Source organism: Ruditapes philippinarum, unplaced genomic scaffold (assembly GCF_026571515.1).
Source record: "Ruditapes philippinarum isolate M1 unplaced genomic scaffold, ASM2657151v2 ctg2831_1_1_1_1, whole genome shotgun sequence".
Lineage (NCBI taxonomy): Eukaryota > Metazoa > Mollusca > Bivalvia > Venerida > Veneridae > Ruditapes > Ruditapes philippinarum.
In genome coordinates this window covers 102,649-125,357 of record NW_026865163.1, presented here as the reverse complement: position 1 = coordinate 125,357, position 22,709 = coordinate 102,649, and the positions used below count along the sequence as shown (strand labels likewise).

The 22,709-nt window shown below is 33.8% G+C and overlaps 2 protein-coding genes across 2 annotated transcripts in view; one reads left to right on the top strand and one right to left on the bottom strand.

Annotated features, from left to right (window-relative positions):
• Positions 1-14,053, top strand: part of LOC132728059 (DNA excision repair protein ERCC-6-like) — a 43,572-nt gene extending 29,519 nt beyond the window's left edge. Inside the window, exons 15-21 of the mRNA XM_060713670.1 lie at positions 978-1,126; positions 5,620-5,735; positions 7,827-8,004; positions 8,787-8,980; positions 10,279-11,650; positions 12,473-12,533; positions 13,152-14,053. Of these exons, the coding sequence (XP_060569653.1) occupies positions 978-1,126; positions 5,620-5,735; positions 7,827-8,004; positions 8,787-8,980; positions 10,279-11,650; positions 12,473-12,533; positions 13,152-13,320 (2,239 nt within the window). The 3' untranslated portion in view covers positions 13,321-14,053. The remainder of the gene's footprint in view (positions 1-977; positions 1,127-5,619; positions 5,736-7,826; positions 8,005-8,786; positions 8,981-10,278; positions 11,651-12,472; positions 12,534-13,151) is intronic.
• Positions 14,054-15,655: 1,602 nt separating this feature from the next.
• On the bottom strand, positions 15,656-22,648 carry LOC132728060 (complement component 1 Q subcomponent-binding protein, mitochondrial-like). The gene is made up of 6 exons (XM_060713671.1): positions 22,308-22,648; positions 20,781-20,922; positions 19,963-20,044; positions 19,532-19,655; positions 17,181-17,275; positions 15,656-16,260 (listed from the first exon to the last, which is right to left on the bottom strand). Exons 1-6 carry the CDS (start codon positions 22,546-22,548, stop codon positions 16,111-16,113), a joined length of 834 nt encoding a protein of 277 aa, XP_060569654.1. The 5' UTR covers positions 22,549-22,648; the 3' UTR covers positions 15,656-16,110.
• Between the last annotated feature and the right edge of the window lie 61 nt (positions 22,649-22,709).

Sequence of the window (22,709 nt, the reverse complement as noted above, 5' to 3'; positions counted from 1 at the left end):
AGGAAGACGGACAAAACCCAACCAGTCACCAGCGCTTTAAATGTTTTTGGTTGATAATAGTATCTCTTTTTTTTATCTTTTTCAAACTTCATTATTTATTTATACATAATTATACTTACTTATCTTATTCCTTTTATTGAAAGTGGGGGCCTTTCTGTCTCAATATTTTTTGCTCAGAAAAATAAAAATGCCAGATATCTAACTCTGCCTGCATATTTATTGGACTCATATTTATTATGTTATATAGCTTTGTGGATTAAAAAAAAATCTTAAAAATTTAGGACAACATTAGTATTTGTAAGCCCCATTAACCCAGGGTTAGTTGTTATGTTTTTGGTTGTATTGCAATTAAGGGAAAACGGTCCTTTAATCAAGTAACATTAAGTTATTATATTTGCAATGCATTTATCACAATCAGTATGGTGCCCTCCAATCTGGACATGTATATAAATGAGGGTACATCCGCTCGTGAAAGCACAAAAAGTAGCTTTTGCTGTTAAGTACTGACCCCAAATATATTGCCCGTCATTCCCTGAAAGAGTTAGTTTGGAAGCACAAAGTTGTGAAAATTTACCTCCATGCAATTTCTAGTGTATAAGCCTAAGATATGTATTTTGCAATAAAAGTAGGTCACTGCAGTTGCCAATGAGAACCTAAATGTACAGTAACCTGAGACAATATGAAAAGGAAGAGGTAGTCCTAAAATGGGCTGTTATCCCAACAAAGATCACAGCCATAAGCCATCTAACCATACTAGCATCTCATGCACCCTTCCTCGTTGTCACTATCTACTCTGTAGAGCCACTACTCTCGGCTTCAGTCAGGAGGTCGGCAGCTGGTCGTCAGGTACAAGTTCTGGTCTTTGTTTATTGTACACAAGAATTATAAAAGAGAAATAACAATTTTGTTCATGCTTACAAAACTTGCATTGATTATTGAAAGATATTTATAATTATTTTGAACTTTTTTCCATATAGATATTTCAGTAAATATGAACTTAAAGAGCTATTCACGCTGGACGACCCGCACTCGTCTACAACCCAGCAACAGTTGGAGCAGATGCACAGTGGACAGCGACTGACAGACCCTAGTCTAGATGAACACATCGCATATCTTTACTCACTAGGTAGGGTTTGAAACAATATTTGCTTTATTGCCAGACCCCATTCCCCCTACCCCAACCCTGGCACACACAGAATGTTGAAGAGAGGACATTATTTGATATCTGAAGAAAATGCTAATTAGTTATCATGTTCAATTTTCTTGGTGGAACTTTAAAAGTAAATAGAACAAACAACAAAGAAATTTATTTTTAACAAAGGGGCAACTAATTATGTCCGCCACAGCAAAATATACGGGCAAATATCCGTGGGGGGGGGGGGGAAATGTCTTAGAATCAACTGAATCCCGGACAATCCCCCTCCCGGACAATTCCCCTTCCATATTATTTTCACAACCTGGACATTTCCCCTCTCGTTATTTTAATAGGGTGGACTTTTCCCCTCCCATTAATTTTATAGGACGGACAATTCCCCTCCCATTATTTTAGCAGAGCGGACAATTCCCCTCCCGTTTTTTCACAGAGCGGAACGTGACATTATACAGCCCATAATCATAGCCGCCACTGCGTATAAAAAAATTATAACCATTCTTATTAAAGATGACAGTTTTTACTCTTAACAACACACTGTTAAAGATCGGAACTTTAAGAATCATTATTTCACAAAGGTGACGTTAAACCGCCTTTTATAATCATTGCCGCCGCTGCTTAAATTAAACAAACTGTCAATAAAAAATCTTTAATCAATGCTGTTCCCCTTAATTAAATGTGTCCTTGTTTGCAAAACCAATTATTTACAATTATTTTACCGCTGCAGAAATGTATTGACGAAATAAAGATTATTTTAACAAAAAAATGCGTTTTATTTTGTTAATATTCATGTCAATAAGAGACAAGCAAAATATATTTAAAGTCGATTAAAAATACCTTTCAAATAAACAATATTATAACATATATATGTTTAACAGCCACGGGAGGGAAATTGTCCTCCGCTCTGACAACAGCGGGAGGGGAATTGTCCGCTCTGCTAAAATAACGGGAGGGGAATTGTCCGCCCTGTAAAATTAACGGGAGGGGAATTGTCCGCCGTAAAAAAATAACGGGAGGGGGAATGTCCGGGTTGTGAAAAAACAATCAAATTTACTGGGAGGGGAATCGTCCGGGAGGGGAATTGTCCGGATACCGAATCAACTATATCAGAAATATTACACACAAGTTTATAGTCTTGATGTTCATCTTATTAATTTTCAATTATTATACTGTCTCTTTTTAACAAAGATTGGACTATGTATGACAGGCCAAAATGACTTCCTAAAATACATTCTAAAAACTTGCCTCAAAACTTACAAAATACTGTTGACTATGAAAAATCCAAAAATTACTGCCTTAAAATTCAAAATGGACTGTCTCAATATTTTTTGACAAAAAACCTGGATATACTATCGAAAAAATTTGGTTAATTTCACATTTCTTATTAAACGAGTAAAAATTTTACTGTATTCTCCAGAATTTAAGATATTTGATACTTCTAAAAGATCCCTTTTCTATAAGAAATTGATGAAAATAATGCTAAATTCGGGGTTTAAAGGTCTTTTTCTGCTTTTATAATGTTGCCATCAAAATATTAAGGTTTTGACATGTCATTAAAACATGTTAAAATAATGACCCTGAATTCTTTTTGTAGGATTTTCAAAATAAATTTATTTAACATTTCCTTTAAAAGATGGGAAAATTTTGAGGAGTAAAGAGTAACATTTCATAACAAGTTTTGTTTTGATATTAAACATGTTCAAAAATGAAAAGAATTGCCTTTTAAGTCCAATTTGTAAATTAACATGTTTCCATGTGATGTAATAAGATTTATTGTGATTAAAATCAATTTGTTAAAATAAGATTTCTGATTTCAAACTGAGAGATGATTTTGTCACAACAACTTTTAACATTGATACTGATTACGCAATCTTTCAAATAGAGTAAAGAGGTGTTGTTATTTTAAGCTGATTTTAGCTACTGGTTTCTGTAACAACAGTAGCTGTTTAAAGATGGGATTAACTAATCCGTTAATCCAAGCAAGGAGATTAAGATGAAAATTTATCAATTAAACCTGCCCCTATGACATCACCAAAGCTAAAGTATTATCTGAGATTATGTAGGCTTCTTTGTATAGCATATCCCAGATAACATGTGGTGTTTTTATTGGAATTTTTCTGTATATACATGTAGGGTCATGTGATACTTGTCATGTGATAGTTGTCATAAATATGCCAAATATGTCAATACTGTTGTAAAACACTTGTATTTGTTTATCTATGTTTGCTTTTTCTTTTGACTTTTTGCCTTGTAGCAGAAGGAAATTGTAAAAATAAAAATGGTAGAAATTCACAATATCAGATAAAATAGGGTTTAAAAGAGTTCTTAGTAAACATAAAGTTACACACTGACAAAAATATATTATTTGAAAACTCGAAGAAATATTGCAGTATTGAAAAATTATCTTGAAATTCATCATTTTGAAGCATTAATTTTGTCTTTCTTAAATAGCCATGAAAAGAAGGTTTCATTTTTTAGATGGACTTGATGAATTTCAACAATTTGACCCTTACTACATGTAAATGACTAAGCTTAAGATTAAATTGATTATTTCTGTTAAATTGTTGTAAATTATTAAAGTGACATTATGCTCATATTTTCATAGTAAAGTTGAGCCGAGTTGGCTTTATATTTCAAAAGATTGACTGTTTAAATGGTGTTTGACCAACAGTTTATATTGGAAAATGTTTGGGATAAAATTTGAAATCTCATCTGCCTAAAATATAAAAAGACTGCCCCCCCCCCCCACTCTTTTATATATAAACTGATCGTAACAGGTAAATTCTAAAAGATATTTACAGAAATTTCGTTTGAATCTGGGGATTATTTATTGTTTATGTGATGTAAATTATTGAATTAAAAGGAATTATGGCACAATAAAAATTTATTTTTACTCTAACCTGTTCACTCACTATATACCTTTAGATGGGCAAAATGTCACTTTAAACACAAAATATTCATCTGAAAATTGTTTACATTTTTTGGCTATTTAAATTTTAATTGAATTATATACCCAATGGAAAATAGTATGTTTTTTCTCTTAAATAATGAAAAAAAATCGAGAACAAACCCAAATGGAAACAGTTGCGCATAGAGTAAGACAAATTTTCTCAGCTTGTCATCTAAAAATCACTAGATGGCAAAAATACTAAATTAAATGTTTTCAGGTTTTCTGATATTTTTAACTTGACAACCTTGATTTCTGGGTTGGCAATTTATCGGGGTGATAATGGACATAATTATTTACATAACTTTATGTGCGTAATTAAAGAAACATAAAATAACAGATAGTCAGTCCATTTGTACCCTGCACTTTGATTATTGTAAAATTTCACCTTTTCTCAAACACTAATACTAAAGTATGGTGTAACCTAGTTTGCCCATAACAGTATTGAGGGGTACTAGTTTTTAGTTTGTGGCAGAAACCTTAAAAAGACTACTGATATAGTTCAGATATGTATAATAAACATGGTCATCTTAGTGCACAGTCAATAACAATGATTGTATGGTAAAAGATAATATTTATTTTCATGTTTGTCACTGGTTTTTAGGTATATCTGGGTAGGTATTTGTGATATGATTATATCATTGATTTGGAAGGTCCCCAATGCCTAAGTGGTAAAAGTCACTGAATTAGAATCGTATATCCTTTACTGCTGGGTGTTATAATCCCAGCAGGGACTTTGGATTGAAACATATGAGAAGGCTATTCAACTTGCTTATTAAAAGTTGGTGGTTCTACTCTGGTGTTTGTTGATGCTGGAAATAATGTAAAGTTGCCATATGACCTTTACAGTGTAAGTGTGACTGAAAAAAAAAAAGAAACAAAAAATCAACAACAACAAAACAAAAATCCCTTAATTGACATTTTTTTTTAAACATGCACAGAATTAAGATGGAACTTACACTCTTATACTGTAAGGGTATTAGTAGGTAGTATGAATAGCATGAACTCCTTGATAGCGCTTGTTTTATTAACTTTAACTCAATATTTGCATGACGTCTGTTTACTCTTGTTTCTGCCATGGTTGAGTGGTTTAAATCATTGACTTTGAATCACTTGTCCCTCATCGCTGTAGGTTTGATTCTGGTGGTTGGTGGTTCTACTTAGGTGTCAGTTTGTGGCTGAATTAATTCATTTAGAGGAAGTTGAGGTCTTCTTCCTCCAGTAAAGCTGTAAAGTTGCTTTTTGACCTTTAAAATGTCATGAAAATGAATGACATGTTCTAAATTTCAGTTTGTTTGACAAAAAGTCTTTGAAATAAACTGTGTATGCAAAAACATTTTCATGTAAGGTTAAAATAAATAAATTAATAGATAAATAGTGTGAATAAATACAAAAGAAAACAAACCCAGCAGACAGACAGACAACAATTGATCATCCAAAAGCCAAACTCCCCGCTATTCCACTGACCATGGCTGGTCACAGTACAATTGCAGTTTACTCTATGTATCATTTTACCTTGTAGACCTGTTTGGGTTAAGTGACCATGACCTGATGTTCTCACACGGGAGCGAGGGAGGTGATGAACAAGATGATGAAGAAGCAGCTGTTGAACCTGAAAACGACTATATTCAACATAGGGTACATATCAATTTCACGCCTATAAAAAATATGGTTTTTATGCCCCCACAAAGTGGGAGCATATATCGTTGTGCTTGTCCGTCCGTCTGTCAGTCCATCCGTCCGTATGTCCAGAAATCTTGTGAACGCAACTCCTCTTATACCAGATGGCAGATTTTGCTTAAACTTTCAGGGATGAACAACCTTAATGTGTAGATGGTAGTAAAGGAAGGAATTTTCGCTGCGACCAAATTTAACAGAATTATGGCCCTTTGTTGATTTTTTCACTATATACTATGTAGAAATTTTGTGAACGCAACTTCTCTTAAACCGGATGGCAGATTTTGCTAAAACTTTCAGGGATGTTTGCTGCGACCAAATTTAACAGAATTATGGCCCTTTGTTGATTTTTAGTTTTCAACTTGTGGCACATGTAGTCCAAAAAATATTTGACCTAGAGTCATAAGATTGACAGAACAGTGGCGTGTGGGGGCATCCGTGTCCTATGGACACATTTCTAGTTTGTACTATAGATGCAAAGGATAAGCGTTACATTTAAGAATAAAATGGTACTCATCCTCAATGTCGGATGTAACACAGATTTGACAAGTTCGTTGTGTTCTTTCAATTTGATTTCTACCATGTCTGCCGGTTTCTATACATAACATGTGTGCTGAAACACGAATTTGTGTCAATGATTGGCGTAAATTTTTCGATTTTGATTTTATGTAAGTAATCACAGATGACAAACTTATCCTTAATGTAAACATACAAATTATTTAAAATGTTATTATCATTATAATGACTATATTCAACATAAGGCACATATCAATTTATGCCCCATATATTGATAGATCAGTGGGATCAGTTTTCCTGTTGTGATAGTTAGGCTACTTGAAGTTGAAGTTTGATCCTCAGCTACTGTAAATTTTGGAAAATACCTTAAAACTTTGGTCCTGTGTATTGGTGCTATACACCTTACTTAACGAATAGAAGATATTTGTTTGTTTTGCATGTAAGATTGAAATATATTTCACAGTGTGGACACAAGATGTAATAAATTTTATGAGTGGTGTAGCTATGAAAATATAAGAGCTGTTGTTCACGAGTGAAAAATTTGATCTCACATACAAAACAAACAAATTTTCTATTTATTTCAAGCTTTTTAGTGGTTGTCAGTAATTTTTACAATTTTTTGCTGTTATTCATGATGATTGAAAAATAATTCTGTATAAATTGTTTTTGTGACATTTGCTATGTGATATGTGCAAATTATCATGTGCTTCTCATTATGATGCACATTTTACTTACAACAGAGATAATTTTGATGATATTTCCACATACTTACCATACATTCTTATCTTCCACATTCAAAATGGGCTGGTTAATGTGTAAATTTATTTAACATTTTCATTGTGAAATTTTCAAAATATGATTTTACTGTCTTCTGAAATCCATGTTATTAAGAGCCTGTTATTTCTCTTGGAAAGAAGTAATTTCTTTATAAATACACTGTTAATTACTTGGCAGTTGCCTGTGTGTTTCCAGTGTTTACTAGGTAAAATATGTCACAGAAATAAATTTTTTAAAAAAGGCATACGCTGATCCTTAACTTGTGCGCTTCAAAGAGATACTTAGACATATTATTGAAAAAAATGTCATATTGCACTACATGTATTTTGAAACTGAGTGAAATATAGAATTTTGGTTCTCACACTGTTCATTGAAAGGCGAAGTCTATCCAGCTAGCTTACGGAACGTCGGTGTTTCTACTCAGGTGCCCGTTCGTGCCTGAAATAATGCACGGAAGGGCACCTGAGGTCTTCCTCCACCAGAAAAGCTGGAACGTTGCGATATGACCTATACTGTGTCGATGTGACATAAAACCCAAAACAAACAAAGAAAGGCGAAGTAGATCAAACAATGTATAAAGATTTGCATTATGTCATATAATGTAGCATCTTTCGGCACTATCATTGTAATATCTGTTAAGTTTTAATGAGAAAACTATAGAGGATCCAGCTCATGAAAATATTTAGAAATTCTCACTGACATATTTTCCATTTTCACTGAAAGCAAACAAAATTTCTCTATTTCCGCACCACCTTTCAGGTTCAGAAAGCTCGTGAAATTATTCAAATGGAGTCTAGTCAGCCGTGTACATTAGAGGAGAGACTTGGCAAGTCAACTCAACAGCCAGGTGGGGAAGGTGGTACGAAGGAAAGTTACATAAAGAATCAGTTTAGCACCTGGGACTTCCCAAAACCTGGCGCCTCACAGGAGGAAGAAGGTACCAAGATAAGATAAGTTTTATTTCAAGTCGGCAAGTTTACAACAGTACAACATAAGCTTTTATAACCGACTGTATATAACATAAAGTATAAGATCAACAAATAAAGTTACAAATGAAAAACGTATTTTCTGGCTACAGTGCCTGTGTGGATTTACATAAATTTTGTTATATCTTATGTTTTAAAAACAAATACTGAAAGTAATGGAGCACTTTGTCCTACATGTCTTCTTATTGTTAACTTGGTTTGACCTGAATTTGGTTTATGTAAACAGGCACTAACACATATCAATAAAATATTCAAATGTGTACAGAAAGGCGGTTTTAGTTGTCCAGTGGTTCATGTTCCTGCTATTGATTCATTTATGTTAGGAAACTTTACACTAGCTTAGGAAGGCCAGTGCTTATACTCGGGAACTAAATCTGAAATAGTAAATGCTTATAGGGGGATCTGAGGTCCTCTTCCACCAGTTAAGCTTGAAAGGTATCATGTGACAGGGTTTTCATTATTAACCGATTGACGATCCAAACCATTGGTTAAAATGCTGTAAAAATCAGTTGTATTTTCAGCCTGTATATTAAAGTATCATCCTTGACCCTTGTGAAAATTGATTGTTTTCTTTGGAGCATTTGTTGCCTCAGATAAAAATGAACACCCTGGATGACATTTGCAATTTTGGTGCGAATTATAACCCAACAAAAAAAGCAAACAAAAAAAAAACTAAAAGAGTACAAATCAGATTATAATAGTTCAAGGAAACATGCAATGTTTGATGTTTCAGAGAGTGAAGAGGACACGGATAGTGAGAATACGGAATCTTCCCATCATTCAGGGACGTCAGACCATGCCGATGTTGTTCACATAGTGGAATCTCCACAGAGAGACACCAGAACTGACATGCTGGCACAGTCAGACACTATAGATCTTACGTCACCACTTGTTAAACAAGAAGTAAAACAGGAAACTGATGTTAAGGTTTGTAGAAATTTATAAATATCCCCACCAAGCAAATTTTGAATGGTGTTGTGTTTATAATGAGAGTCTCCTTGTAGCAGGGATCAAAAAAAATGTTCAGAGCCACTCATCATGGGACAAATGACATCAAAATTCTACTTTACCTGTATGTTTAAAAGCTCACCCTGCATTTCAGGTATAATTTTCAAGATTAACTGTGCAGCTTAAATTTATTTATAAACATTTTTATTTGTTAGCTCGACTATTCGAAGAATATGAGAGCTATTGTAGTCGCGTCGGCGTCAGCGTCTGCGTTGGTTAAAGTTTTTTGTAAAGTCAAATATCTCAATTATTGCTTAAGATATTCAATTGAAACTTACAATACTTATTTATAGTAACAAGGTACATCAGATTGACAAGTTGGATAACTCTGCCTACAATATTGACAGAATTATTCCCCTTTTTTACTTAGAAACTCTGCCTACAATATTGACAGAATTATGCCCCTTTTTTACTATTGCTTGAGATATTCAATTGAAATTTAAAATACTTTTTTATAGGAACAATGTTCATCAGTTTGCAAAATTGCAAACTTTGCCTGCAATATTTGCAGAATTATTTGCCCCTTTGAAACTTAGAAATTTCGGTTATAGGTTAATGGTCTTCAAAGATATTTACTTGAAACTTTACACATGTACTTAGGGTCATAATTGGTGGGTCAAAATTGTATGTCACTGACCAAGTTCCATAACTGTATCTTGCATTAAGGCTGATTCATATCCCCTTTTGTACTTAGTCTCTTGGTTAATGTTTACATGCAAGTTTTACATATCTCAATAACTATTAAAGATATTTATTTAAAACTTCACATATGCATTTTGGGTCATAATTGTAGGTCACTGACAAAGATCCATAATTCTATCTTGCATTTAGGCTGATTTTTCTCCCCTTTTTCATCTTAGAAATTCATGGTAAAGTTTTGCTTCTAAGCTGTTATCTCCATAACTACGGAAGGGTTTGTGCCTTTTTTGGGACAATTTTATGCATTCATAATAATAAAGCAGTGATTTACTTGATAAAACATCTTAATAACAAGCCTTTGTACCTTTTCTGTCAAAGGCTCTTTTACTATCAAGCACTTAGAATAGTCGAGCGTGCTGTCCTACCAACAGCTCTTGTTATGTTTCTAATTAAATGAACTTTCCTGTATTTTCACCATGTTACTTTGTTGTTCAAAGGATTTCCTATAATGGGAAATGGTAAAGTTATGTGTTATATTTTGTATCGTTTATGTTCATGTTTTACTTGCTTTATTATAGGTAGAACCTGTAACAATGGACTATTCTAGAACACCAAAACAAGAACTAGGTACAGTGAAACATGAGATGATGGATACAGAGATGAAATCTCCCTTCGCTGTTCAAAAGTTTACAAAGGATGAAGATGAGCCTATGGAAATAGGAACACCCAAAAGGCAGCCTCTATCTGAATATGTGAATGTTAACACGGACGCAAATGCTGAAGCTGTTAGAATGACACCTGGGAACAAAACACCTGTGAAACAAGATTCACCTAAACTAAGACTGTTTGAGACTACACCAAAATCATCTAGGAGGGATAGCAACATTGTACATGAAGAAATTATTATATCCCCGGATGCTACCAAACCGTTGGTTCAAACTCGGCCCCCAAGTACATCAAACCTAAGTATGATGAGTCTTGCAGGTGCCTTCCAGCCCAAATTTAATTCTACCGAATGTTATGCTGGTGAAAGTCCAGATATTTTAAATCAGTCCAGAAATTCCAAGACAAGCTCTGGTTACAGTCCTGCCGGGCGAACAAAAATTGGTGCTCAAAATTCACCTTCAAGGCAACCGTTTCAGTCACTTGTTGCAGAGTCTCCAGACACTTCAATTGCAAGCTCAGGTAAACATAGACAGTTATCGAGCAAATCAAGCGGAACTGATGAAAATAGTTCTTGCTTGGTAGAATCGGACGGGGAGAATGATGATGATCCTGTGATAATTGACGATTCTGTGGTAGTGTCGGAAGGCGAGGAAAAAGAAAATATAGCACCTGGTAATATATCTGTACACGATATAAATAATATCTTACAGAAAAGCTTAGGTAATGCAGCAGATCATTCGTTCAATGAAAGTCCTGTGGTTACTAAATCAAGGCGGAAATCAACAGCATACAGGAGACGTGTTATGGAAAGTTCAGACGAGGACGAAGACAATGATGAGGATAAAGAGACAAATAAAAGTTTACCAGATATAAGTTTTAATACTAGTCGTAATAAATTTGAAAAATCTCTTGAAAATGTAACAGAGGACTTGGCAAGTGTAGGAAACAATGAGGGTTTGGAAAACGATCAAGAAAGTAATGGACATATAGAGACAGAATCTGCAAATAGAGAAGAAATGCATAGTGACGATGGTAATGATAGTGACATGTATGCTGACAATGAAGCAGATGATGATGAAGGTGATAATGATGACATTGATGATAGTAATGATGAACATGATATTGATCATGGTAGTAATGGAGTCACTGAAATCAGTAAAGACGAAGATAAATTAGATGTAGATAATGTATGTGATGTTGCCAATGAGGATGAAGTTAATGAGGATGAAGTTAATGATGATGAAAATGTCGAGGATGAGTCAGAAGAGGAAGAGGAGGTTGAAGGTTAGTTTTATTGTTTTCAGCTCATCTGACTAACTTATGATGGTCAATGTGTGTTTGTGAACTCTTTTGTTCCATCATTATTATTATATGTACTATGTACATGTATCAACCTCTGTACATTTTGATAAAGTTGCGTAGAATTTCCCCTCCTTGCTTTAAATTGTCTGATGATATAATTATGTTGCATAGTAAAAGCATCTGAAAGTGACATGTACAGCAAGGCTAATTATTCAAAATCTGTTGAAGATATTCTCTTTTCCACTTAAAATGAAAATGCATTTCTTAATTGCAGATTAATTGAAGGTCAATCTTGCTTAATTATATCTTTTCTATTTTCATTATTGATAATTTCCTCAAAAATTGTCATAGATATTCACTTCAAACTTACTGGAAATACTTATCAAGGGCAGATACGTCTGCCAAGTCAGTTCTCAGAACAATGATAATTCTGTTAGAGAAGTGAATAGATATGCATTGTAACTAATAATCTGGACATTATAAAGTTACTATAAGCTGAATTATTGTCTTTACCATACATGTGAACTTTTTTTTGATGATCAAGTGGGAGATTTTTCTTCAAAAAGAGGGAGATTTTAGAATTTGCAATAAACAAAGAAGAAAGCTCTGATATCAAAAAGAGGGAGATTGCATTAATTTGTGAAAATACCATAATAATAATGGATTTTAAGAAAATCTTAAAAAATATGGCTGCAGAAAGTGGGAGTCTCCCGCTAAAAGTAGGAGAGTTCACATGTATGCTTTACTGGTATTTTGGATGTTTTACATAGATCTAGTTAAAATTTGTCAATTTTATTATTTCAGAATTCGAAGATTTACCAGAGACTGATCAGATTCGTTACAATGAGCTGGTGGAGGCTGGCAGGTTTGTATAGAATTGTTCTTGTGAATTGTCTCTACTTTAGCTTACATTCATTTTGATATTTGTATCTTTTGACATAGCTCATTAGATGTATTGTTTGTCATGGATTCTTTAAGGCAGTTCATACAAGTATCTCTTAATTTCTGTTTTAACTCAGATAGGGGCCGGAGGGGTGGGGGTCGGGGAATGGTAACATTATTAAAGGGACTCCACTGATGTTTCTTTTCAAGTCACTTGAGTCCAAAATTGAGTTTATTTTGTTTGTAAAAGAAATTGTCACTGAAATATTTTGAATACCATTCAGAGATAAGGAGGCAGGCAATTGGTACTTTGTATTACCATAGCAAGTAATTTTTATCTTCAAAGCACTTGGCCTTCACTACTGTGGGTTTGAGTCCAGCTAGCTATAAACTGCAGACGGCTATTTCAGATTCCTTTAAAGTGCCCGCTCGTGCCTGAATTAAGGGACATGTGACCTTTTTAGTGTACATACAACTTGAAACTCGACCAAAAAATAAATTAATACATGTAAATAATGTAAATAAAGAAAAGGAGCTTGGCAAGATGGATAATCAGTTTCTTTTTATTTTAATTAACAAACATGTTCTTGTTTATTATTAGAATATATTGCGGGAACAAGCAGTATGAAGAAGGTCAAGCTTGTGTTCTACAAGCGTTAGAGATTTTTCCTGACCCGGAACTGCAGCAGACGTCAATGACCTTACAGCGTAAAATTATGAAACAAAGGCAAAGACAACAGATGGAAAGGGAGCAGAATATGCAAACATGATGTTATAGAATTAGTAGAAAAATTCTTGTGATAAATTTACTGTAGTACATTGTATGTAGATTTGAAGGTCTAAACTTTTTTCGTGATATTTTTTTTTATCTGAAATATTATTAAATAAATATATATCAAAATAATATACTGACAAGTAATCAAATATATCTTTTGCATAGCTATTTCAAGCTTATATCTTGACACAATTTTCTGTCTCAAAATATTTTAGATTTAGTTGAATTGTCTCTACAGCATAATAATAAACATATAACTTTTGTTTTATCTTTCATGCAGTGCATTTTTACACACAAACCTGTAAATTTCTTAAATTACTTAAGTCTGGTAGGTCATTTTATGGAAAATGAAAAGAAAAAGTTTAGTTTATTAAAACGTACAGTACCTAAATACATTTTATTATTGATATTTAGTTAATAAAAATAATCACTTTCATATACATGTACTAAAATCATCTTTCACAGGTAAAGCATGTAAGTGCCTATGCATAACAGAGTTGGTGTGAGGTAGAACATCCAACTGTAAATTAGTTTTGCATGCTTTTTGAACTTCAGACTTTTCAAAACAAAATAACTGAGTAGTTGTCAGAAGATCTTTCTCTCTCTCCCTCTCTCCTACATTCTGTCATTTCTTCTGTCCTATAACTTTGAATGTTTATTTGTATCTTTATTTTGTCTATGTCTGTTTTTGATTATTTTCTATACAAAATAAATATATTAATAATTCATTGGATTTTATTACTTCATTGATTTATTCAAAGTAAACAAGTTTGTTGTGATGAAGGTTTCACACACAGATTGCCATTGTTACTCTAGGGTTTTCTAATCTGCCAATTTTTATTACTTGTACAATTTATTCATTTATGGATGGCTATGATTAAATTGTCCAGAGTAAATCACTTGCAAATTATATGTGATATTCAGCAAGTGTAACAGATCAAGGGAAGTAACTATGATAGGAATTGCATTTTGTATAGGATTAAGGGAAGTAACTATGATAGGAATTACATTTTGTGTAGGAGTAAGAGAAGTAACTATGATAGGAATTACATTTTGTATAGGATTAAGTTGTGTCCCTTGACATTAAATTTTATTTTGGTGACGATGAAAAATTACTGTATTAGACTGTGTATACTCATATAGTGAAATTTTTTATTTAAGTTTTATCTAACAGTCTAATTTTTATTCTATTAACAATTTTATAATGCCGCTCATGGATAATTTTTTCTTGATAAACAGTTTAATTAAAAAAAAAAGCACTTCTTAAAATGGTTACATTTGAAAGTTAGGTAATTAGCGGACAATTTCCACATGTGAATTAAAATTTTAAGAGTGTAACAAGTGAAATGTTAAGTCTGATGTTCACAAGGATTATTAATGTTCAGGATCAAAGTTCATATTCCAATATATCTCCACATTCATACTCCTTAGAAAGATGAAAAATGGAGTTGAAATGGCTGGAGATAATAAAATCTTGGCATGGCCAACTTTGATCTTAAGAATTACGAACTTGTGTTGTGCACAACATCTCAGTATAAGTAATATTTCTGCCAAAATTTTTTTCATTTCTTTCCATCGGTTCAAAAGATACAGAGCGGACACAAAATTTTGATATTGATACAAAATGACTTGACCTGAGAAAGGTCAAACCTGCACTCTGTACATCGTCTCATTATAGTTAACATTTCTGCCAAGTAACAACTTCCTTCCACCGCTTCAAAAGATAGACTGGACACCAAAAGCTGCTGACAGACGGACGGACATCCTTACAAGTGGACACTTCTTTTGTTTAAAAGTTCCCTATAAGACATTAAAGTACCCAACAATTTTGACAGAATGAATAGAATTTACTATTACCTATTGTTCATGGTAACAAACAGGTATCTTCTCGTTCCCTTGTGCAACCCAATTAAGATAAAGGGCCATTTCTATTGTTGGTTTATACAGAATTTATTTTATTTGATTATGTTGGAAGCTTTAAGCTTATTGACACACTTTCAAAACCATTCCTGGAACCAACCAACACTGAGAAATATGTGTAAAGTTTCTTGCTCAAGGAAACAACAACCTGCCCCTGACGGGGTTTGAACTCATGTGGCTAGCGATCATTAGATTACTAGTCCGACCGTTAACCACTCGGCCATGCTGCCATTTCTATTGTTAATAGAGGGCAATTGGCCCCTTCATCTATTGTTACGGAATAACTATTGTTCTCTTTACAGTTAGATAGCCCTTATCCCTATTCAGTAGTGTGAACAAACGGACGGACAACCAGGTGCATAACAATATATGCAGAAATTCTTTCAGGTGTATAATAAAACAATTTAAAATCTGTTTTTCTGTCTAGTTTATTTCTAAAATAGCATGATTTTACATAAAACGCAAGCAAGTGAACAAGTAGGGTCTAAAATACACATAAGTTTATGTTCCGTTTCATTTTGTTATACAGCATTTACATGTACCCGCTCGGACATATTATAACACCATTTTCACAAAAAAAAAGGTAACCTAAAATATAACAAGCTTTCTCTTACATCTTAACCTCCCCTAAAAATAAGTAATTATCAGCAAAGTTAGAAATGACAAAAAATACAAAATATAAACACCTACATGAATTATGTATAATCATCAAAACATGATATAAATGTCTATAATTATACAATTTCCATCGTCATGATCTAGTCTTTTATCAACCAACAATACAATACAATAAGTTCACATCCATCAAAACTTGGAAGTTTTTAGATGTACATATATTTTTTTCTGACAGATAAATGTTCTTGATCTACTTCTCGTTGATTATAGACTTCAAGTCGTTGAGGAATTTCAAGTAGAGCTTGTACTCGTAAGACGTGGCGAAGTTCACCATATTGTTGATGAAGTCGTCATCGACTCCCCTCTCATCCAACATGTCCATCAATAAGTCATACAGGGTCTGAAATATTTCAACATCGGCAACATTTTACGATTAAGTCAGTATATGTACATGGAACAAGACTTGAAGTTAATAATTTAAAGTGCAAAAAAACAAACTCTGTCAGCTATCATCAAACCATGACCAAATTCGAACTCTACCAATGCATTTTTATGACATATCCATATCTTTAATTTGTTGTTGAATATGTACAACTGTTGGGGAGATAATGAATGTGAACTGAAAATTTCCTTTTTTTCAAAGTTAAAGGGGCATAACTCTGCCAAAAATCATCAAACCATGACCAAATTCGAACTTGACCTGCGCATTCCTTTGACATATCCATATGTAAAATTTGAGTTGAATATGTAACACTGTTTGGGAGATAATGAACAGAAACTGAAAATTTCATATTATTTTCAAAGTGAAAGGGGCATAACTCTGCCAAAAATCATTGAACCATGACCAAATTCGAACATGACCTGCGCATTCCTTTGACGTATCCATACGTCAAATTTGAGTTAAATGTGTTGTACCGTTGGGGAGATAATGAACGAAAACTGAAAATTTCATATTATTTTCAAAGTAAAAGGGGCATAATTGCCAAAAATCATCGAACCATGACCAAATTTGAACTTGACCTGTATTTTCTCATGACATATCCATATGTCAAATTTGAGTTGAATATAATGGCCGGGCATAAAAATCATTAAACAGATTGGTTTATCACTTAAAATTGTGTTAGACACTTAGATAATAAAGCCATAACTACAATGCCTCTGCCACAAGTAGTCTCAGACAGGCCAGGGTGCACACCCATGCAGTCACACCAGGTTCAAAACTTTCATGGCCTTGTGGAATCCTCAAAATTCAATAACAAAATATTTCATAATGAAAGCAGGAATCCATGTTACAAATTTAGTAGAGTAAGGGTTCCTTACCGCATCCATAACTGCTCCACTGTGAGAATAAAACTTGTCTACACCACCAGTTGCCGACTCGTCTATTCTTACTTCAACAATGTTGAATTGATCATCTGAAACAAACCATTCAGTGTAACAATTAATTCAAACATCCATACTGACCAAACAGACCTCTTCAAATTACACAAGATGTGGTTGCGAAATTATACAAACACTCAAATATAAGTTAACCATGAAATTTCAAGAATTCTGAAAATTTGATCAGATACAGTCTACTCCACTTATAACGAGATCGGTTTTAACGAGGTACCGCTTACAACGTACATTATACTGTGTCCCGGCCTTTTTCCTTCTATTTTCCTTTCATTTTTTATTGTTTATAACGAGATTGGTTTTAGCGAGATATCGGTTACAACGTACATAATTTCGCCGTCCCATGCGTATTTTTCAGAATTTTAACGAGGTCACTTCATTTGCACTTCGTCTGCAGCAGTTTCTCACCTTGAGAAAACAATTGATGACCAATAATAAAGGTCAATTAAGGAAAAAAATTATTACGCGGGACAGAAATGGGTCTAACAATTAGCGATCTATGTGTCAGTCTTGTTTTGTTAGCGCTCCGGGCTAAATTGTGTTTAAGGTGACGAAATGTCATAACAAAACAATTTCATCGAGTGATTAGCACAAAGGAAGCGGCTAATTTCTTGCGGTGTTATTCGGTGTTCTTGAGAAATGCACTGCGTGACTTTTGAAAACGAATTTTAAATGTACATATTAATGAAAAAACACACGTGGTAGGACTTAGGTTGTGTTTATATTTTTTCTTTAAATTCTATGATAGCTAGATATATTTATATACATTTATATTTAATTATAAATAAAACAAAAACTTTTGATTGCAAAGAGTTACCTCCCATTATGTACTCTTCAAAAAGAATGCACGCGAAAGCGAAAGTAGAAATAAATGATGCTCGACGGTGTCGGATTTCTCAATTTGTTCTGTCCCGGTTATAACGAGACCCGGTTATAACGAGGAATCATCCGAAGTCCCGACGATCTCTTTATATCCGGAGTGCACTGTATATCAATTTATTAAGTTCTACAGATAATAATTATATAAATATTAAATACTCATTTTTCTAACCTTGCTTTTTATATTTCAGTCTTATTTAAGTAACAAGAGCGATCAGTGATCACATGTGTCCCCTCATGATGGCCAATTTCATGTTGGGACAAGTTTTGTGACAGACAGACGGACAGTGCACAACTAGACTTGGTACTCATCATTCCTGTAAAGTTTGGATAAAATTGCACCAGTAGTTTATGAGGAGTAGTCCAGACAAGCTTTTGTGTATCTGGCAACACACAGAAAAAAAACACCTTTTTATCAAAGGGCCATAACTCGGCCAAAAATCATTCAACCGGAAAACCCGTACAATATGCGCAAGGACTTGAGCTACAGATCAATCCTTAAAATTTCATTGAAATTGCATTAGTGGTATAAGAGAAGTAGTCTGGACAAACTTTAAAAATAAAAATTATTAAAGGGCCATAACTCTGACAAAAATCACTGAACCCGAAAATGCTGACAATATGCACAACTAGACTTGGTACTGATCATTCCTGTAAAGTTTGGATAAAATTGCACCAGTAGTTTATGAGGAGTAGTCCAGACAAGCTTTTGTGTATCTGGTAACACACAGAAAAAAACACCTTTTTATCAAAGGGCCATAACTGGGCCAAAAATCATTCAACCGGAAAACCCGTGCAATATGCGCAAGGACTTGAGCTACAGATCAATCCTGTAAAGTTTCATTGAAATTGCATAAGTGGTATAAGAGAAGTAGTCCGGACAAACTTTAAAAATAAAAATTATTAAAGGGCCATAACTCTGACAAAAATCATTGAACTGGAAAATGCTGACAATATGCACAACTAGACTTGGTACTGATCATTCCTGTAAAGTTTGGATGAAATCGCACCAGTATATTATGAAAAGTAGTCCGGACAAGTTTTGTGACGGACGGACAGACAGACAGACAACGGAGAAGTGATCCCTATATGTCGCCACTACTCCGTCAAGGCGACACAGTAAGACAAGCTAAGCCTTACGCCCAAATTAAATGCAGCTTTTTTGCCTACCCTAATTCTGTTTCAATGAAAAAAAAGTAACAGCAATAATATAATGATAAAGTAATCTTTCTCCAGTGATTCACTTGGAGGATTGCCCGAAAGGAGCCCTTAAAATATTGATTCCTTTTTATCAGATTACCTTTCCACTTACTTGTAGTATTTGATTATAAGATGCACTCGCCACTCTATATTTCTTTGAAATTTGAATCTTATAAACGGAACTGGATGGTACTTACCAATTTTTTCTTGAGGTTCAACTTCCTCAAAATCTGGCTCTTGTGCAGTAAATTCACAGAAAAATCTCAATTTTTTCCCAGATTTCTTTGTGATCTGAACATCAAAAGGTGGCCTTGATACAAGCTGTAAATAAATTGAGAAAAAAAAAGTTACATAACACTTTCAACACTGCTGTCAACGTCTCAGAAAAATTGTCATGACAACCCTGCATACTATATCACATATATCAAATATGCACTATTATCATTATAATTATTATTTATTAGAAACACATATACCATACACACAAGCAAAAACCAAGCCTTAACAGGGCCTTTTCACTCACTTTGGGGAAGGTGCCCTAGCTCTTTTTGTGGAGAAAAAATGCATAATTTAATTTTTTGTTGTTGATAATATCTAGTTAATAAAAGAGCAAAAAAGATTAACTTACAGCTGGTGCTTCCAGATCTGCTCCCTCTGAAAATGGGGCTTCATTATCCACGGTGTCATTCACATCAAACTCTATCTTTATACTACAAAAAATGTAAATGATTACATTATAATAAGGCATAAGCATAATGTTTAGCGCTTTCCCTGCATAAAAAATAAATACCAACTTTCAAGTGACTTTTAAAAAAAGTTTATCAACTTTTAAGTGATTGTGAAAAAGTTTATCGATTTTCAAGTCATAGTGAAAAAGTTAATCAACTTTCCAGTCATTGTCAATGAGGCTGAAATACGTAAAGAGATGGACAATAGTAAACCTGAATGGATAAAAAGCAATCTATTATGCTTTGCTTGAAAAGGAATGGAATTTCAAAATATTTTTCCCCAGTTTTGAGGGCTTCTATTTAGTTAAATTAACCTCTTAGAATCTTGGCTCTTAAATTATGACAGTTGAAAACTTCCAAGATCAGAAACCACAAGCTATATGAGAAACCACAAGCTATAGAGCTAGGAGCAGGCAATAGCTTGCAGTATCAACTAACCCCATTAGAATTTTAAATCCCTTGAGTGGAAAGTGAAATAATTTTGTAACCTTTTCACCTTAATCAAGGATAATCCCTGAATCAAAGATAAATTAACCGTTTCATTTGAAATTCAGTCATTTACATCAGGGACAATTTTACTCAAAGCTTTATCTTACCAATAACAGTATTATTTGGACAGCCGAAGCATACCTCTTTTTTTTCAAGAAACACTCATTTTAGAATTATTATCAAATATATATCGAATTTATTACTGACATTATATCATATTCATACTTACATTTCATCATTAAATTTTTTTGTAAGAATAACACCAGTTCCATCTGTCTTAATGTCCCAGCCGTCAATTGTATCAATAGATGCTTCTGTTTTACTTTCACTTGCAATTTCCTGGTCCAGGAATGATGCCAACTTTTCATCAACTAAAATGCAAGTTCAAAAGTAAGTTTTAAATAAAAAAAAACAACAATGTAGACTAAGAATATGCTGCAGGAGGGGCAGAAAATTGGAGCCGGCACAACCTCAATTGAGTAGAAGTCCAGACCCCTGGCATGTATGTTTATTGGATACCAAGTCCATATTTTGGGGCATGCATTTGATTCATGCTCCCTTCAACAATCAGTTAGTGTGAATATAATTCACCTTAAAATAGTTTGCTTTGAATAGACTTCCCTCTCATGCTGCAGCTACGGTATCTGAGCAGGTGGCACAACAAAAGTCAACAATCATTAAAAGGCTAAAACACTTTTTTATTTAAAGTATATAACACAGCCAAATTCATTCAACCGTAAAATCTGTTAATTACCTTGTTATTCAACAAATGGGTTTTGTCTTTAGTGTCCCCCCCTCCCAAGTAAATCAAATCCAAAAATAACATCACAATTGTAGCAAAAATCACTAATTGACCAAAAGTGTCAGTCAAATAAAGGTCAAGGTCAATGTTTCCATCTACTGTCAGTCATATTGAAATTATAAATGTTGGTGCAATAAAATTTATGCATCAGCGTTATACGAAATTGTTTTCCCTATGTAATAATTATAAATATATACATTTATGCCCGATAGAAATATATAATATAAATAAGTTGCATTAGCATTTTAGATTAAAAGAATATTATTCCGTACACGTTTTTGCAGTCATCTGTTAAGACCTTGTGAAAATGGAAAATATCAGATTAACCTTTTACCCCATGAGCATATTGCGAAAAATGACCGTTTTCATTAAAAAGCCTCCTGTAACAAGTTCAAACTGCTATGAAACTGAAAAATGCTTCAATACTGATGAAACTTGGCACAAATGTTGACTATACCATAGCCTCTGTAACAGCATGCTCAATCGTAAATTTCCTGTTACCATGGCAACGGGAGGACTTCTCAAAATTGCCAAAAATCACTATTTTGCATTGTTTTTTTTCCATCAAAACTGATTTCAAAGTGCTGCAAATTCTCAATGAATTGAGATGGAGTAAAAGGCTTTTCAGCTTCGGTTACTAGTTACCCTAAGATCCACCTGAGGCCATTTTTAGCCTGTCACATGTCCAAAATTTTCTTGGCGATGAGGGGGACTCCGGCCCCCTTCAAACCCCCCAAACAGAAGGGGGCACATCCCCCTTCTGGCAACCCCCTGATTACCAGGTACCAGAATATGCTGCCAAAGTAAATCATTGTTAATCTCAAAGAACTGCATTGCTTCCACTGCTTTGATCTTAATTAATGATGTCATGACTTCAGTTAATAAAATCCACGAAAACTGATGACATTTAAATAGAGGACATCTATGCAAAACCATAATAAATGACGCATTTACCTTCTGTGTGTACTGAACAGCATCCACATACTTTTCCGTGCTTGTAAATATGTTTGCTTCTATTTAAAATGCTTGTGTTGTTTGATGCAATCCATAAATTTCTGCTCAATGACAATGTCAAACCACGTGTGGCAAAATGTGGTGTTAAAGACTTTGCAACAGGCACAGTGGCCGTCTTAGGTGCAATTTGTAAAAACTTTGATGTTAAAGCCAATACTGGCTGCCGTAAAGAGCTTGCCATTGTATACTTAGTAAACAAGGTTGAAATTTAATGATACTAATTAACTTTCAAAATACCGACACTTGCGGAACCGGAAATCACAATTTGTTGAGATACAGTAGGTATCAGAGAACTATTTAAAATCGAAGAAAGTATTTCGCGGAAGGAAAAATAAATGCGGA

Excerpts from the sequence above, each read along its gene's own strand:
- LOC132728060 (XM_060713671.1), bottom strand. The coding sequence starts at position 22,548 with ATGGCAAGCTCTTTACGGCAGCCAGTATTGGCTTTAACATCAAAGTTT. Across the intron at positions 19,656-19,962 it reads CAGATCTGGAAGCACCAGCT|CTTGTATCAAGGCCACCTTT; the intron begins GTAAGTTAATCT and ends ATTTATTTACAG. Across the intron at positions 16,261-17,180 it reads GTGGAGCAGTTATGGATGCG|ACCCTGTATGACTTATTGAT; the intron begins GTAAGGAACCCT and ends GAAATATTTCAG.